The sequence below is a fragment of the Manis pentadactyla genome, chromosome 15 (genome assembly GCF_030020395.1).
Source record: "Manis pentadactyla isolate mManPen7 chromosome 15, mManPen7.hap1, whole genome shotgun sequence".
Classification (NCBI taxonomy): domain Eukaryota; kingdom Metazoa; phylum Chordata; class Mammalia; order Pholidota; family Manidae; genus Manis; species Manis pentadactyla.
The window spans coordinates 10795489-10814148 of NC_080033.1; the positions used below are offsets into that span (position 1 = coordinate 10795489).

General features: G+C 56.9%; 1 protein-coding gene across 2 annotated transcripts; it reads right to left on the reverse strand.

Moving 5' to 3' along the window:
• Positions 1-190: 190 nt before the first annotated feature.
• On the reverse strand, positions 191-18376 carry BCKDHA (branched chain keto acid dehydrogenase E1 subunit alpha). Of its 2 annotated transcripts, none has more exons than XM_036896619.2 (9): positions 18224-18376; positions 11013-11192; positions 10826-10912; positions 6984-7092; positions 3588-3749; positions 1879-2085; positions 1607-1748; positions 1274-1445; positions 191-694 (listed from the first exon to the last, which is right to left on the reverse strand). In XM_036896619.2, the coding sequence occupies exons 1-9, from the start codon at positions 18329-18331 to the stop codon at positions 524-526; spliced, it is 1338 nt and encodes a 445-aa protein (XP_036752514.2). In that variant the 5' UTR covers positions 18332-18376; the 3' UTR covers positions 191-523. The 2 variants fall into 2 exon arrangements, with proteins under 2 accessions (XP_036752514.2, XP_057349585.1); XM_057493602.1 differs by lacking the exon at positions 18224-18376 and adding an exon at positions 17469-17487.
• Positions 18377-18660: the final 284 nt, after the last annotated feature.

Here is an 18660-nt window from a genome sequence, read left to right on the forward strand (position 1 = left end):
GACCATCTCTGGAGCGCCCCCACTTCCTGTCCGCTGACACTGCCCTTCCAGCTTGCTCAAGCTTCCGGGGGAAGCAGATATCTCAACGGCCTTGGCCTTCTTCACTCAAGTGGAGAAGCAGGGGACGGCCCCAAACCAGTCACGTGCGACTCTCCTTCCACATCCAGAAGTGCAGTTAACAGACAAGGGGTTGAGCTAAAGGCAGAGACAGTTTATTCACTACCTGCTGAGCACCTCTCCCTGGGAGTAGGTTCCACAGGCTGACTGCCTGTCCGCCCCCAGCCCGGAGGGGTCTCTAGTCCCGCAGGTGCCCTCGCCCAGCCCTGGGGGAAGGCACTGTGACAACAGGTGAAGAGGGGGCCCACAGAGCGCCCGATGTAACAGCCTAGAAAACAAGGACGGGGAGGATAGCCTGGCCTGAGGGTGCTGGCGGGAGCTGGGTGTGGAGGGGCGTGGTGTCTGCCAGCTCCCTCCAGCCCCCAGAGTGGGGCTGCCTGTCTGGGCAGCGTGGGGTGAGCAGGCCTCACTTCTCAAAGTGGTCCAGGGGGTAGTGCTCGCCGTAGGTCTGGAGGTGACGGGCCAGGGACTCCTGCTGCTTGCGGAGCTGGGCAGGCATCTCCTGATACACGTCTGAGAAGAGCAGGCTGGGGCTGGGCTTTGGCTTCCGCTCCGCCTGCTCAAAGGCCTCCATCACCTGGTGGATGTGGGATGGTGGGCGGGTGCTGGCCTCCCACCCAGCACCCTGACTCCTACCCGGGTGGACACCCAGACAGTGCCCGTGGACAGTGGGCATGATCATCCTAACAGTGGTGATGACTGACATCCTACGTCCCAAGCCCCGCACATCCACCTTTAGGACCAGGCACCGGCCTCAGAGGAGAAGCTGTTTCAGCCTGTCAGGCAGGTAAGCAGCAAAGATGAGGAAGCCAGAAGCACAAAGAAGGGACGTACTCAAGATGGGCCACTATGGGCAGAGCCAGGATGCTCCACGCTGCCTGACACCAGGGTCGAGCAGGACACCCACCCTGCATGCGGATTACGCCATCTAACCTTCAGACCACCTTCTGAAGTGGTACCCAGCCTCCCCCTGCAGATATGAGGGAGCAGGGGGCAGACACTGAGCCAGGAAGATGGGCTGGGACTGCCACACATGCATGGCCACGCTCAGCAACGTCACTAGGGTTGTCCCGCAGATCCCAGCCTCTCCATCCTGCCAGGCTCTCCCTGAGGCAGCCCCCAGAGCAGGACCCCCCAGGGGGCGTCGGCTTCCCACCTTCCTGCGGGACTGCTTTCTCCAAGCCTTCTCCCGCTCATCGTCCCACCAGCCACGGCCCTGCAGATAGTGCCTCAGCCGGGAGATGGGGTGGTCCTGCCTGTCCCAGTAGCTGACCTCATCCACAGAGCGGTAGGCGGAGCTGTCGTCGCTGGTGCTGTGGTGCCCGATCCTGCCAGGGGAGGGGCGGGACTGAGGGCGGGGCGAGGATGGAATAGGCAAGGAAGGGGTGCAGGACGGGGCGGTGGGGCCACACTCTGGAGGCAATGATCCGCAGGGGAAGACGCGAAAGCTGGTGGCTGTGAGGGCTGCAGGCGGATGGGCAGGCAGCACCTGTAGGTCATGGCCTCAATGAGGAAGGGCTGGTTCTCTGCAACGGCCCGCCGCCGGGCCTCCTTGGTGGCGTTGTACACGGCGAACACATCGTTGCCATCCACTCGGATTGACATGATGCCGTACCCAGGGCCTCGAGCCGCTGTGGGGGCAGAGAGGGCAGGCCCAGGGCTCAGACGAGGACGACGAGCACGAGGGGAGGAGAGGACAGCAAACCAGCAGCCCCCAGGCAAAGACCAGAGGAGGGTGGGCTGCGGGGTGGGGTCGGTTACCGATGCCATCCCCGCGGTACTGCTCCGAGGTGGGCGTGGAGATGGCGTAGCCATTGTTCCGGCAGAAGAAGATGATGGGGCACTCAAGGGTGGCGGCAAAGTTGAAGCCGGCGTGGGCGTCCCCCTCGCTGGCCGCCCCCTCACCGAAGTAACAGATGACCACCCTGTTGGCATCGGCCCGCTTGGCCGCATAGGCTGCCCCCACCGCTGCCGGAGTGAGGGCGTGAGCGGGCGTGGGCAGGCAGCTCTCGGCTCACTCGCCCCGCCGAAGGTCAGGCCTGCCCTCCCAGCCTCACCCCACCTCCTCCCGCTGGCTCGTGGCAGCGCTGTCCTTCCGACTCACTGCTCAGGCCTGGCTCTGACCCCTAATCCCGCCATGCCCCACACCCACACCATCGTCAAAACTGAGCTAGAACTGACCCCTTCTCCACAGCCCGTTCACCTCAGCCTGGCCACCCTCTACCTGGTGCCCTCTAGGCAGCCAGAGCCTCTGTTAAAATGTGAGCCAGGCGAGGCATTCCACCACAGCCACTACCTCCCACCCCCGACAGAGGCCAAGCCCCAGTCTGCACCCCACTCTCCCTGCCTCCGCCTTCTCTCCAACACCCCCACACTTCACATCTGCCCCCCGGGTCTGCTTCCTGCATCTCACACACATCAGGACACCTGCCTCAGGATCCCCATGAGTCCCTCCCCCATCTCAAGGTCGGTAGTGAAAAGTCCCTTCAGGAAGCCTACCCCCACCTTGCCCCCTCAGTCCCCCTCCCTCTCACAGGGACCCGGCCTGCTCCGGGCATTGCTCCTTCACCTTGTTTACTGATCATCTTCCCCACTGACAGCAGCAGCACCAAGAGAGCTGGGGTTTGTCTGGTCACCCAAATGCAAGGTAAGGGCCAGGGGCTGGCCTTATAGAAATCCTACCTACCTTGAGCACAAATGCCACCTCTTCCCAGAAAGCTGCCCTGCCTGCCTCCCACGTTGGAGGCAGAATTGCTCCACATCCCCAGAGTGCTAGGCGCCAACATGACGGGGGCCCTCTGACAAGCCGGGTGCTCTGCTAAGCCCCCCAGACATCAACTCCTGTATCTCAGCTGCCTGGGAGCAGGGAGAGCTGTAGCCCCGACTGACCCTCAACCGGGCTGCAGGCTCCAGAGGGAGGCTTGGTCCCGTGGTCCCCACACTGTGTGGGTGCAGGCCTGGCCCCTGGTGGGTCTGCTGGCTGGGCAGTCACCTTCACAGAAGCCACACCAACCGCTCGGAGCGAGTGGGCTTCCAGAGGAAGCCTTAGGGGAGCTGGACTCTGAGGACTGAGGCTGAGCAGCACCAGCACTGAGAACCTGGGCTCTGGAGCCACAGGATCCACAATCTGAGTCCACGTTCTTCTCACTACCTAGCAGGTGGGCTTTGGCAAAGAATCCAGTATCATCTCAGCCACGCATAGTGGGCTGTTTGCAAGCAGACAAATAGGGCGAGCACAAGTGTGGGAGTCAAGAATGTGGTCAGAGGCTCAAGCCTGCCTGAGCGAGGGCACTACCAGAGCCCGCCTCTGAAGGGGCTCCCGCATGGGGCATCTTGAGAGTCTGGAGCCCAGACCAGCACTCCGGCCCTGGCAACAACCAGGCAGCCCCCAGAAGGGACGAAGAGGGCTGGGGCCTGCGCAGGGGTGTGAAGCAGGTCTGCGTGCACAGGGCCAGGGCATGCGTTCTCACCCTGCGGGATCTGCGTGGCCAGCGGAGAGGAGATGGTGACAAAGTGGCGCTCCCTGCAGCCATAGTGGACGGGCATCTGGCGCCCCTTGCCCAGGTCGCTCGCGTTGCTGTAGCACTGGGCCATGAACAGCTCCAGCGGGTAGTCCCGATACATCAGCACACCTGGTGGGGAGGGGGCAGCAGTCGGCCCGGTGGGGGCCAGAGGCAGGCCAGCCCATCAGGGGCTTCCACACCCCTTTCTGAATGGTACGGGAGCTAGGTTAGAGCAGGGGGGGCGATCTCAGATGCTCCCGGGGCCCAAGCGGGTCCAGGAACCAGGTGGGCAGGGCAGAAAGCACGAGCCTGTCCCAACAGGGAGGCCTCTGTTCAGCCCAACTGACTGCTCCCCAGGGAGGCCGGATGGTCCCAGGTTGTCAGATGAAGGCAAAATCTTTTTTTTTTTAAGAAACTACCTGATTTCTGTTTTAACGAATTTCATTACTTAAAAAATATAATCATATGAACCAAATGAAAGTTTGAGCCACAAGCTCACCAGACAAGCAATACTCAAACCTGTTTATGGCAGGAAAACCCTTTCCTCAAGTAACACCTCTGGTGGCCGCCCACCTCACCATCGCAGGGAACCGCACTGGGTGGAGGGGCCTTGCCTGCTAGGCTGGAGGGCAGGAGGGGGATGAGATGGTCCTGGGGTGAGCTACAACCCCCTGTCCCACCTGAAGAGGGGGACAGTGGTCACACCCACACCTTAGGGACAAGCCTGGGGTCAGAGATGTCCTGGGCAGCTCCGAGAGCCTGAGCAGTAATGAGCGGCGCTGGTGGGGTGCGGGCAGGGCAATGCCAAATCCTTCTGCCACAGAACCCTTCCCTTAAGTGAAAATGCAGTGGGGGTCACACTCTATGGCGGTCACATTCTGTGCACAGGACAGTCATCTTCCCTGAGTAACTACAAATGTGAATATAATATTACATTGCCAGGCAGGCGCCTTTATTCTGAGCACTTTTCAGACATTAACTTGATTGAGCCCTACAACAACCCTCTGAGGAATGTTCTCCCATTTACAGATGATAAAACCAAGGGAGGGGATCTACCCTGACTGGCTCCACTGGACACAACCATTCAGAGGCAGAGTAGAGAGCTGGCATGATGTAAAACTCACCATTCAAGGCTGATGCTGAGAAAGTGAGGTGGGAGCACTTCTGTGTATCAGCTAAAGGAGTGTCTTCATCAGGACGTTATCAAAAGCACAGTTTAGTATCTCTGGGACAATTAGCTTTGACTTATGCACTGGAAATCTAAGTTAGGGTTGAAGGGCATCTGGCTTCACCTTTATTTACCTACTTCAACATTCATGTCTATTACAACTTTATCAGGAATCTTCTGTCACACCCTTCGGACATAATACAAATTCACATACAATATGGCCAGGCTGTACATAAAAGATAAAAGAGGAGGCGCTCTGGCTGAAGCAGGAAAGGGGGCCTTGTGGAGGGCCTGAGCTACTGTCCCAAAACCTTGGCCCCAGGCTTCCTCACAGTGAGGTGTGAGGTCCACCCACAAGAGTTACTGGGCAGGGGCACAGGGGATGCTACAAATACAGAAGCACGGACCCCATGCCCAAGTGGCTCTGACTTGCACCAGGAAACGCAGGTCCAGTGGGAGCTACAGCTCTAGGTGGATACTTGCCACCTCTCAAACTCCTATTTCTGAGTATCACTTCCTGCCCAGTGCCAGTGAGCACTCCACACACATCCCTTGGTTTATACCAAACAGCCCTGGGGGGTGGGGGGGCAGCCCCTCGGAGGGCAGCCCCAGGTGGTGAGGGGCCAGGGCTGACTCCAGGGAGGACTCCTACCCCACCCTCGGGGCATAAGGCCTGGGCCCCAAGACAGTGCCTCTCTGACCCCAGCTGCCTACCAGCCGGCTCCGACAGGGACCGGGAGCCTGCCTCACGGTTGCTGGGACATTCCCGGAGGCAGCTGAGTCTCGACCTGCTCTTGCTACAGTGGGGCCCCAGCTGTGCCGCGAGCAGAAATGAGGCAGAGCCTCTGAGCTTCCAGCACTGACGGCAGCAGCCTGGCATTCAAGAGCTCAGCAAGCGCTAGTCTTGTTCCACATACCCTTGTGCTCCCCCCACTCTGTGGGGGACTGAGGGAGCAAGGCAAGGGGCTGCGCATCAGGGCCGGCCCCCCTTCTCCAGCTGCCCTGGTGAAGCAGGTAGAACAGCGACCCTGGTGCGCGAGGCCTCGCCTCTGCAGAGGTGGCAGGGAGCGGAGCAGCCGGCGTGGAGCACCCAGCTACGCCTGAGATACTAGGGCTCTCACTGGCCCTGCCTGGAGCCCTCAGCAGAGGCCCCTTACTGGGACAGGTGGGAGGCCGACCCGGCAGGGGCCTGGCTCATGACCTAGCGTCTGGGGACATCTAATGCTGCAGAACCACAGACTATCACAGGGCGCTTGCCTCCTAAGCGCGTGGGGGTGGGGCATCTGATGCAGTGAGAGGGGAGTGGACAGGACAAGAGCAGCCTGGGAGAACATGCTGGCCAGGGAGGGCTCTGGACAGCCAGCCTGGCCAGGAGCTGCTGTCTCCTGTGAGGCCCTGTCAGAGAGCCAACTCTCAAGAGCTGACCCCATGCCAGGCCCTGTGCTGAGGGCTGCGTGTCACCTGCCCAGTGAATCCTCTCAACAACCTTCGTGGGAGGTTCACCATCTTCAGATGAGGAAACTGAGGCAAGGAACACTTAAACAACTTGCCTAAGATCCTGCACTGCAGCATCGGAGAGGGAGGGTCATGATTCACCCTGCTTCCCCAGCATGGTTCCCTTCCCACAGCCACTCTGGAACCCTCACGCACAGCTCCTGGGCCAGCTCCAACCTCCCACTCACTCACTCAGACACTAGCCAGGACCCCCACCTGCTGCTGCCCCCTGAAGGGTCCGGCACCAGGAGAGAGGCCCGGAGGGACTGCACTGTGTGGGCAGGAGCCCAGCAGTACACACGCTGCCAGAGGCCGGCCCTCACCACGTGCTCCCAGCAGCCCTCAGTGCGGGGGGGCAAAACCACCGTGCTCTCTACACTGGGGGTGAGGAAACTGAGGCTAGAGGAGGGGAGTGACTCGCCCCAGATCTGACAGCTGGTAACAAGCAGAGCATGAAGCAGTCAGGAGCACAGGCTCCTAACCACAGCACCGCCTAGCTTGGCTCTTTCTTGCTCAGAAAGTTCTTCCTCCAACTCTAAGGGCCTCTTTGGTGCCAGGCCTCTCCTAGAAGAGTATGCGGGGTAACTAAAGCGGGCCCCCCCTTCACACCAGGAAGGACTGGGCCTGACCTGCCTGGCTGGGGACCAGAGAACCAGGGCTCTGGCATCTGCTCTGCCAGGCCTGGCCACGGGCAGACGTACCTGCCTCCCGGTACTGGCCAAACACCAGGTCTGTGCTGTCCAGGGCTGCCGCGCTGCCCACGTGTGTCCCCTCCTCGCCGTAGTTGGTCATGTAGAAGGAGATCCGGCCCTGGGGGTGGAGGAGGGTCCAGAAACCCAGGCTCAGTTATGCTGGGCAACAGCAGAGGACCATCCAAATACTGACCGACTTCTAATGACTCCATTTATCGATGGATGCTTCTTGCATGCCAGCTCTGGGCCAGGCCACACTGGGCTCTTGCCTACACGGAGGAACTGCCAGACTGGCTAAAGCCAGGGTGTGAGGCTGTGTGGTGGCAAGTCGAAGGAGGCGCCCGCCCCAGCACGGAGGGCAGCAGGGCGAGTGCCTGGGCTGAGCAGAGGTGGGGGCAGGTGGCGGTTTCCAGGCGGAGAGAATAAAAGCCATGAGGCCAGAGGGGGGATGGGGAGGGCTGGGGAGAGACAGGCAGGCTAGGCACTGCCCAGAAGGCAGGCAACGGTATAGCTGGACGGTACCCTGAGAATGGCGGGAGCCCACTGACAGTCTTCCTCAGGGGAGCAGTGTTTTAGAAATGTCTCTCAGGTTGCTGTGTAGGAAATGGAGGGAGCAGACAGGACTGGATGCAGAGAGCCAGTTGAGATGGGGCGGTGGCCTGGCCTGGTGGTGGCGGGAGGCGGAGAGATGAGGGGAGGGGGGAGCGTCTTGAGTAGGAGAGTCAGCGGTGCCAGGGAGCAGCAGACCCTGCTGCCTGGCTACTCCGGGTTCCAGGCTGACTCCCTTCTTCCAAGTCCCCTAATCCCAGAGCCTGGAAGAGCCATATATTCAGGTTCCCAGCCTCCCTTACAGCCAGAGGGACCACAGAACACAGTTCTAGCCAGGGACCTAAGTGGAAGTCTGCTTTTGCTTTCTTGATAAAAAAGACTGCTGTAGCTGGTGCCAGCCCTTCTTTCTGCCTTGCACATGCCGTAAGCCTGGGCCTGTGGCAGCCATCTTGTGAACATGAGGCAGCAAGCAGAGGATGAAAGCCAACTCACCCACAATGGTGAAGCAGAAAGATAGTAAGTCTGGGCTCCTGACCGTGGCACAGGGCAGATCAGATTTCTAACTAAATACCTAGGGACAGAGTGAGTAAGAGGGGGGAGAGTGATAGCGAGAGGCAGGTTTCCAGTTTGGGCAAATGGGTGGATGGTCACACCCTTCACTGAGAAATGGCCCAAGGCAGGAAGGAAGAAGTCTGGGAGGAGGATGCCCAGCTCAGGTTTGGACAGGCTGTCTTTGGTGTGGGGCATCCAGGGCAAGAAGCCAAGTAGATCTGGGGCTAAGAGGTGAAGTTTGGCTGAAGATAACTGGGAACCGCTGGCACAGAGACAAAACTGAGTTCCCCAGGACCACATGCACAGTGAAACAGCCTGGGCCAACACCTGCAGGCCCCCCTCTGCCCAGTCCCATGTTCTGCAGGCCTAGCTTTCTGTCCCAGTGGAGAAACCAGATGAACTTTTTTCTAAGCGGGGAGCCAATTAGAAGTTAATTGACTTCCCAGTGCTGAGTGGGCCGATGACGGGTGCTAAGGGCCTGGCAGAGCTATCAAGGGTGCATGGGGAGGAGCCTGAGATGGGCCCCTGAAGAAACAGGAGCTGAGCTGGCGGCACACTCCCGGTTGCCTCCCCAGTGTCCTGTCCCGTGTCCTCTTTGCTAACAGAGATCCCATCCCACTGCAGGCAGCAACTACCCACACTAAAGACTACATTTGTGTGTCCCCTGTAGCTAGGAGCGACCAACAGGGTGAGATGGTACTGGATGGGACTGCAAGAAAGTTCCATAAAGGTAGGTGTGGAGAGAACACTGGGATATGCCACGTCTGACCTTCCACCTTCGTTCTACTTCCTGCCTGGAATGAGATGTGATGGAGGGAGCTCCAGCAGCTATTTGGTTTACGAGTAGCCCTTGAGGCTAGAAGCCAATGCTGGGTACCCAGTGCCACTGTGGCGCCCCCATAGCAGCCCCAGACCACCTGTTTCCAGGTTTCTCTCATGCAAGAGAAAAAACTATTAATCTGTTTCAACTACTGCTTTTATTTTTGTTAGGACTGGTGTTGGGGTGGGAGGGGGGAGGGTTGGGGAAGGCCTGCTGCTTACAACTGAACATAATCCTAGCTGACACGGGATAAACTTTGGCAGATGAGCTGATCTTACTGAGGGCCTGCTCTGTGTCAGCCAAAGGCAACTGGCTTTAAGTGCTGGGTACTGGAGAATTCCTATCCCAACCCTACAGGGCGGATTGTCTTTTTAACCCATTTTTTAACAAACTGAAGAAATAGGCAAAGACAAGAAAAATTACCCGCCCAAAGTCACAGCTGTGATGGGACCGTGTGCCAGATTCCACAGCCCCTGTGTGCGCAGCCAACACAAGGGCAGGAAGGAGCCCAGACACGCATGGAGGGAGCAAGGGAGGACTGGCCTGGCCTGGCCTGGTGCTGAGGTGCGGCAGGGAGGGAGCCAAGGCCACGGGGGAGTGGGAGGCAGGGGGAATAGGAAGGGCCCGACTGGATCCGGTCAGGGTGGAGACACTGCCCTATCTTGCTAAACCCATGTGTGTGTTCCGGTGGATGGGAGTCAGCTCAGTCCTGTCCTGCAAGCTGGCGGGCCTCACACTGTAGTCCACAGCAGACTACCCAGGGTCTTGACACAAATGCAGACTCCTGAGCCGACCCCACTCCTGCTCAGCAGGTGCCGTGGACATCGGAGGCCCACCCGCCCAACATTCTCCCCTTTCCTAGCAGGAACCCCCGTGCTCTGCTCCCAGTCTACACCCCCTGGGACGGACCCCACTCCCCTCTTCCCTTGGTCCTGGGGCTGGGCATGTGGCTCCCGCCTGGCCAGTCAGTCACAGGGGTGGCTCAAGGCGGCTGGGGGGCCCAGCCAATGAACACCAGTCTTGAGCCTTTGGCTGGAACATTACACAGCACACATCCTCTTTCCACTGCTAAGTAAGAAGGAAAATAATCTCGAGGCTGGCAGGGTCACAATCAATAGCTAACACTGTGTGCTGGCTGAAGGCCAGTTTTGCTGTTCCTCAGACCATTATATATGCCACCTCAGTCCTCAAGAGAGCCCCACGCAGTAGGTACAGATGAGAAAACTGAGGCCCTGAGAGCACAGCCACTTTCCCAGGGCCGCAAAGCTAGGAAGCAACAGAATGAGGACCTCAAATGTACTGTCCTGCTCCAGAGCCCCACTCTGAGGCCCTCCTCTGCCACCTCTCCATGAGCCTGCAGCTTCCAGAGACCACGACTGCTTGAGAACAAAGAAGCCATGGCAAAGGAGAGTAGAAAGACACAGAGAAACAGGTCTGATAACATCTTCGGAGACCTCTGGATCCAGCTGTTCCTGAAACAGAACCTTCTGGACTTTAAGTTATTTGAGTCAATAAATTCCCTTTTTGTTGACACTGTTTTAACTGGGTTTCTGCCTGCTGATACTAACCCAGATCCCAGCCCAAGTGACATGGGCACTCCAAGAGGCACTGAGGGTCCGTGTGCCAGGACTGTGAGCTCCCAAGGAAGGAACGCCAGGTCCTCTCCTGCCTGCCCTCTCCCTGCACAGCCAAGCCCCCAGACAAAAGAGCTATTTGTAGTGACCTGGTGCATCCTTCCACCCTTGAGCAGGACCCTTCCTGTACAGAGCCTCAAGCAAACCTCAGGAACTCTGAGGACCCCCAAGCAAAGGATCCCCATTCCACCCTCCCCTCCTGAGGAATTGTCTTTTGGGGAATTGCCTACCAAACACAGGTAGGGCAGCCTCAAATAATCCCAGCCTGCCCCCCCAACCCAGCCTGTCCCACGCACCTGGCGCTGGGACTCATACAGGATGCGGTCCATGGTGTTGAGCAGCGTCATGGTCTTATACAACTTGAGAACCTTCTCCTGGGGCAGCTGCAGATGGAGACAGACAGATGTGGGGCAGCTGGGACCAGAGAGGAGATGGGCAAGGGGTCTGGGCAGGGGCGGCACCAGGGCGAGGGCAGCCTCTTACGTGCGGATCCTCGCTGGGGTTGACGATCTGGCCCTGCCGGTCCATGACACGGTAGATGGGGATTCCAGAGATGACATTGGGCTGGATGAATTCTAGCTTGTCTATAAACTCTGCCGAGGCCCCTGGGAACTGGGGCTTGTCATCCAGGGATGAAAAGTGCTGCTCTTGCCTCTGCGGGTGCTGGTGGGGGGGACGAACCAGGTCAGGAGCAGTGGAGGTTCCGCCGGCCCAACCCCATGGTGGCGCTATGGCCTCGTAGTTAAGCCGCTGGGGCCCTGGTGAACTCCAGGGCCTGGTGCACAGGGTCTGAACCCCAGCTTTGCCACTTGCTCAACATGTGACCTCAGGCAAGTTATTAAAACATCTTTGTGTCTCGGATGCTCATCTGCAAAACTGCAGTGAAAATAGTAACACCGATCCCAGAGGGTTGCTGTACAGATTACAGGACTCAATAGTGTCAGGCAGCTAAAGAACTGATTGCCCCTATTACTGTGAGAGGCCCAAGCCTCTCCCCGTGGCATTCAAAGCCTTCAAGGCCTCCGGATCTGGCCACAGACAGGCCCTCTCAACTTTCCACTGATACCACAGGCACACTGACCCTGGCATGGGGCCCTGGAGCCAGCCAGACGGGCTCTTTAGTGACCACGTTCCCACAGAGAGGCCACCCAGAACAGTGGAAGTCATGTGCTTTTAAGAGTCAGCTTGCCAGGGTTCAACCCCCTGGCTGGGTAACCATGGGAAAGTGACTTCCCCCCACCAGCCTCTCCTTTCTCATCTGTAAGATGGACAGCACCTCATGAGATCATGTGTATAAAATGGTTAGCAGAGTACTCCTGTTGTATAATAAAAACTCAAAAACTGATGATCATTTCTACTGCCATCTCTCTGCTCTCATTCCTTTACAAGAATGCTTCTCCCCTATCACTGGGCAAACTGCCCCCTACGCTTCCGCACCCTCTCCACTCCAGACCTAACCCCCAGCAGCAAGCCCAGATTGGCGCAGTCAACAAATATTTGAGCACCTGCTTTGTTCCCGGCCCTGTGCTGGAGGCCTGAGAGAGCAAGACACCTGTTCTTGCTGCCCAGCAGGGAAGACAGCTGCTGAACACAGTCCCACATGAGAAGCCCTGGGGCTAGGGCAGAGCAGATAGTGAACCAGGCTTCCCCGAGGGCTGGAGAGCAGAGTCAGCGAGGGAGCCTCCGAGGCCGGGCCACAGAACCTGTGAAAGGCACGAAGTGAGGAACAGCAGGTCCCTTGCCGAACCCCGAAGGAACTCAGAGGGACTGAAGGACCCCTGTAGACAGCACCACAGCTCCCTAGGTTGGGGGAGGCTGGGCTGGGAAAGCCCTTGAGAAGCCTACAGGCACGACAGCACATGGGCCATTTCCATGTCTCAGCTCTTCAGCAAGTAGCTTTGACCTGGACTCGGTGTCACAACACTTGTGACACTTTATTAAAAGTTTGCTGGGTGCCAAGGGAGCTCCGTACGCACAATCCCACTGAGCCCTCACAGCACGTCTGTGAGGCAGAGACTGTTTACTGTCGCCCTTGCACAGATGAGGAAACTGACGTTCGGGGAGGCAAAACAGTGCACAACCAGGCCACAGAGCCAAACACCAGTCAGCCAGGACTGGGCCTCCAAAGCAGGCTGGGCTGATACTCATACCCCCCGACCCATGCTCCTGACCCCCACTGCCATGCTGGCCTGGTTTCCATACCTCACCTCTACACCCTCACTTCCTACTGGCCACCAGGTTCCTCTGAGCTCAGCACCTGTGGCTTCACTTCCAATAGGAGCTAAAGAATGACCGGGTTTGCCATGAGCTGGAGCTCACACATGTGCTCAAGTGCACCCCCCTTTAATTGCCACAAAGAAGCCATCCAAGGTGCTAGCAGGAAAGCATGAAAATCTGTGTTTATCTGCGTTTGTGGTTATGGGGAAATGAAGGAAATCACCCTCCCAATGGCAGGTCCAGGCCTGACAACGTCACGGGAAACTCCCCCTCGGCTTGCAAGGAAGTAGCCAAACTTGCAGTCGCACCTCCCCTTTTGAGCGCTCACGTGGCCAAAACTTTCTGTCCACCCAGAGGAGTCCGTGGCCGCGTGTCTGACTCCCACACACATCACAGGCTCCAGGAAGGCAAACAGCACGTCCAGGTCAGTTTACACAGCAGGCACACAATAGGCAATACTGAGTGGACGGATGAATGAGCAGTTAAATTCTCCAGCTTTGGAGTCTGAGTGACCTGAGCGTCAATCTCTCAGCTCACTGAGCAGCCCTCTGCAAAACATCTTGTCTGTGAGTTTCCTTGTCTGTCAAAAGGATGCATAAGGCTGTTATGAAAAGTTCCTAAGACACACACAGGGCTCAGTGCAGGAATGGGACGTATTAGGTGCTCAAAATTGGTAGAAGGGAAAAAAACAAAATCTAGGCAAGTGAGGAAATGGGGAAAGGGAAGCAACTGGCACTTAGCAAGAGGGGTGGGGAAAGGAGGCGGGGAAGGGGTTGACTGCACCAGGTGGGACTGTTCCAGAAGGTGGCGGCCCCAGCACACCCCACAGAGATGTGCACAGGCTGCAGGCTAGGGTCAGGAGGACAGAGTCACAGGGATCCATTGGCTCCGAGGCTGGAGAGCTCCCTGTACTTGGGTTGGGCCCTGGCCCTTGCCCCGTCTTTCCTGGGCCCAGAGGCTGCAGTAATTTCCAATGTGCTGGCTCTGGGGAGTGGGCCCTGCAAAGGGCTCAGCACAGTGACTGATGTTAAGAAAATGCTCCATTATAGAGATGGTGTAAAATGCCTGCAGAGGAAGGATGCGACTCCACCCACTTTTTTTTGTTGGTAGTGGGGGGTGTTGTCCTGGTGGCCAGTGACTTGTAAGGACAGCGGCAATCCAGATCAACAAAGAGCCCTGAAGCCACGTCCTCTCCCACCACACAGGAAACAGGGGCCCACTCGGGGGGCTGGTCTACCCAGAGGGTACTGGGGTGGCCCCTTGCAGAATCACTCTCCACAATGTCAAGGTGGAAGGGCACAGAATGGGGCAGCACTGCCTCCTGGCTGTGTAAGTTGAAGTGCCTGAGGCTCAGTTTCTTGTATGACTAAGTGGCTGAGTACCCACCTGCGGGTTGTCAGGAGAATTAAACAAGGTGATGATATATGGACAGTACTCAGCCCAGTGCCTGGCACCTAACAGACGCACCATAAATATGAGTAGATAACAAGTGTTTTTGACAAATATTGTCAAACAGGTAGTTAGTCCGCCTCAGGCCCTGAACAGAGGGCTGGAGATGACAGGAGGAGATTGGTGATAGACACCAAATACACTAGGTAATGACCACGAGGGGCAAACTCAGAGGCAGGAAGTAGTGGGTAACCACAGGGCAGGGCGGGATGCGGACTCTAGAGCTAAATGCCTGTGTTTGAATCCAGGCTCTGTCCCTTTCCAGCTCTGTCACCTTGCCCGGAGACTGTCTCCCTGAGCCTGCGTCCCCTTGTGGAAACAGTAAGAATTTCTACTTCACAGGCTGGTGGTGAGGTGGGCATAAAGCCCCTGCTGCCTCTAGGAGGAACCTTTCACTACCAGCAGCAGATGGAGGAAGAGGAAAAGCTCCCTAGAGGAGTTAAGCTGAGGTGCTGGACAAACAGGGATGAGCCAGGCAAAGGCCAGAGGGAAGGATATGTCGGTCGTTGAGTGGAAAAGGCTCTGGGGCAAAAGAGGGGCCTGGCACCCTCGAAACCACACCTTCCACTTCATCCCTAACTGCTGCACCCATTCTTGTAGTGTGTGTCCAGTAAAGTGGGTGCCTTGATCACTCCCAATTACCTGCAGTTAGTCCTAGGCCACACAGACATTCAAGGTCTCTTTTGGTTGTTTGCTGGTCTGTGCAACACACAGGAAAAGCAACCAGAAGTCCAGTAGCTGCGTCCACACCAGTCATGGCACGTTGATACCCCTCTGACATGGGTAGGGCCCGGTATAGTCTATCTGCCACTGGATGAGGTTGCAGCCCATTAACATCAACAGCTAGCTCCAGGCCTCGGTGCTCACCAAACCCACAAAGTGCCCAGGTGAGGTAGGCACTACTGTCACACTTCCGTGACACAGAGGTAGCCTCAAGATTCACAGGGGTTACATGACTTGTCCAAGGCCGCAGAGCTGATGAGTGGTGATGTCAGCATATGAAGCCTGACCAGTCCTACCTGGGGACGCTGAAGAGAAAGGTGGGTTCTGGCCATGGAAGGCTTCGTGAATGGTTCCACTTCACCCACTGAGTCCTCTCCCCAGACAGGAAAGGCCGCCAAAACCCACTTTCTCCTGGGGTTTGAGGCATTCTGCTCTCACCGCGCGAAGAGCTGAGTCCCGGCCCTGCTTCCAGCTCAGGACGGCCAGCGGCCTCATTGGTGGCCGCCCCTTCCCTTCCCGGGAGACCTGGCAAGTGCAGAGTTGAATCAGGCTTCCTTGGGCCTCGGAGGCCAGGGGACTTGAGCAGCGCTGTGCTCTTCCAGGACTGAAGGCGGAAAGCCCCGAGGGAGGACATCCTTCCCCTGCATCTGTCATGGCCACAGCAGATCTTACTGTCCCAGCAGCCCTCATTTCTCGAGGCCTTACTGAAGCGCATTGGAAGGTGAAGTAAGCGCATCATTAAGAACCATTTTCTTTAATCCTCACCACATCTGTTTGACTGAGGTACTACTAGTAACCCCGTTTTAAAGAGCGAGTCTGGCAATGGGGGTCCAGAAAGTTTCTCTGAGGAAGTGGCCCGTCAGCCAAGCCTAAAGGACCACATCGCTACAAAGGCCTCCAGGTGGGAGGGGCTCATCCAAGGAGGCACTGCACAGGCCTCAAGAGCACCTCGCCCCGCCCACAGGCCTGGGGTCGGAGAATAACATCACTGGTAATTCACGCAGGCCCAGCTCTAGGTGCTCCCGGGCTCCCATGGGGTAGGGCCTCTTGTCATTCCCCCTTGCTAAGCTCAGAGAAGTGCAGTGACTTGGCCAAAGTCCCACTTGCTTCTTGGGGTGGTGGCTGAGAAACTAACTCCGAACTCCTTGACAATGAGTTTCCTTCCTCCTCTCCTCCTAGACAACAACATCAGCTAGCAGCGCAGGGGGAGAAAGGGAGGTGGAGTCAGGCAAACGCCTCCAGGGCACGAGGGTGTTCAGTCAAGGGCACATGACAGAAGGGCCAGCAGACAGGGACCCAGTAGGGCAGCCCCAGCCTGCCTGCCTGCCGGGGCACAGCCTCCCATCCTTCCCCCAAGGCACTATCTCGAGTCTCCCCCTTGACCAGCTAAAACTGCTCTGTCCAATATCATGGCCACCAGCCACTTGGGGCTGAACTCATTACAATGAAATAAAACGAAAGCTTCAGTCCTTCAGTCACACTAACCACTTTGCCAGTGCTCAAAGGCCACGTGTAGTTAGCAGCTTCTGCGTGGGACAGCACAGAGATAGCCCACTTCCAGCATCACTAAATATTCTAGTAGACAGCCCCTGGTCTAAAATCTTTGACTAAATGCCACTACCCTTACCTCCACTCAAGTAAAGTCTCTCTTTCAATCTTAGAAAGAACAAGTGGCAGAAATAAAAGTGGAGAAGAAAAAACAGGGACTCTAAGCACATATAACTAAAAAAATAGGGACTCTGAAAGACATCCTCCTCCTTCCCATTCCCTGCCCCCCACCAAAAAAAAATGAAGACGGGGGTAGTCCAGAGGGAGGGGGAATAGGGAGACCGCGCCAGGAAGAAAACAGATCTAATCAGCCATAAATGACTTTTCTCTCCTTTTGCCCCAGTCCTGCCCACCTCCCGCCTCACAGGCCCAGCCAATGGACTCTTGGGACTGAGATCAGCTGTGCAGGATCTTACTGATCCAAAAAAGGTACCCAAAACAGCCTAATGGCAGGAGACTGCCCCATCCCCATCCTAATCTAACAACCCTTCTGCAATTACCTGCCTCAGGTGACTCCCTTCTTAGGCCCAGACTCTTCATCCTCCTGTTTCAGCCCTGCTCAGAAGCTTCCTCCCTCAGATTCTGTTTTCCCTTGCTAATGGATTAGGATCAGAGGGTCAGACCCAGCCCCACTAGACCTTGACAGATTTTCCTTCAAGGCCCTCAGTAAGGCAGGCCCTCCCAAAGTCACCTCCTTTCCTCTCCCCATCTTCACGGTCACTTTCTGTCCCTGCCCTCCACCCTCACTTTCAACAGCAGCCGGCATTCCTATTGCCCTTATCAAACACCAGGTCCACTTCTTAGCACTTTACATATTTGATTCTTCATAACCCTCTTAGGCCACCATTAGCATTTTACAGAGGGGAACATGGGCTCCTCTGTACAGAGAGGTCCAGAGACGCAGCCCCTTGCCCAAGGGTACACGGCTGGAAAGAAGCGGATTAAGGATGTGAACCCATGTGATCTAGCTTGAGACCCCAATTCCCAAACCACTACTCTTACCTGTGAAATTTTAATTCATAGCTAGTCTGCAACCGGCCTCTTCTCTCCCTCTAAAGAGGCTTCCAGCTAGATTTCTGCAGGTGAGCTTACACACTGTTAACAGCATGAACCTAAAGAGATTCTGACCCTTTTGACAAGCAGATCATTTCTCAAGTGTTTCCAAGAAATGTGTGTAAAGTGCCCTACCCAGACCCCTCTCCCTCATCTCCCCTCATTAATTCAACAAGTATTTTCGGTTCTTCTCCTCTGTACAGTGACCAAATAGACAAGGTCCCTGGCCTGGCATTCGATCAGGGGACATGGGATCAAATGACTTTTTTACACAACTTATTTTAAAATCAGAATTGTAGCAAAGAATCAAAGATACACAGAAAAGTATAAAAACTTTTCTCTCTTTTCTCCTGGATGATGGATGGGGGTCTTTACCGAGAAGAAACTACCCCCTAACCAAGGCAGTTTCAACTCTCCAACCCCTGAGGGAAAAGGCCTCCCCTGGGGATGGGTGGCAACTCACGAGGACCCCTCCCCTCCCCAGTAAGTTGTCTCCCTCCCTCAGGGCCCACAAAGGAGATGCTCGCTTTTCCTCTCCCAGGACGTGGAACTTCTCCCCCTGAGTGTCCTCTCCGAGTGGCTCTGCCAGCCACGGCCCCTTCTGGGACACCCCTCCTCTCCCTGCGGAGTCCCAGCACTCTGAGGATGCGCTGACATCGCTATTCCCCCTTGAGGAAAACTCCGCGGTGTCTCCAGATACTCACACATCTAGCCAGCCCCCGAACGCCAGGCCACCGCAGCAGCAAGACGCCAGCCTGGCGCAAGCACCGACTCGGCCCCCAAATTGCGGCCGCCGCAGCCGCCAGCGCCATTTTGGCCAACAACACCTCGGCGATCCGCCCCTCTCCGCGGGTTGACTGAGGGCTGCCCCTTCATGTGCCTGACTTAAATGCCAGCACCACCCTCTCAAGAAACCACCGGCTACTAGTCCTGCAGTCTCCAGGACACATAGGTGATTGGATAAAGTAGTCTAGCTTCCCCAAAATTATTCGGATCGCCTCATCGTGATCTCTATAGCAGGCAAAGAAGAAGGCAACCTGGCCAGCGCCTCAGGATTTTACGGTCCGGGGGCCTCGGGTAGCACGAACCCAGGCCAAGGCCCGCCCCCTCATCTCTACTCTCCAATGGCTTTCTTGCACTT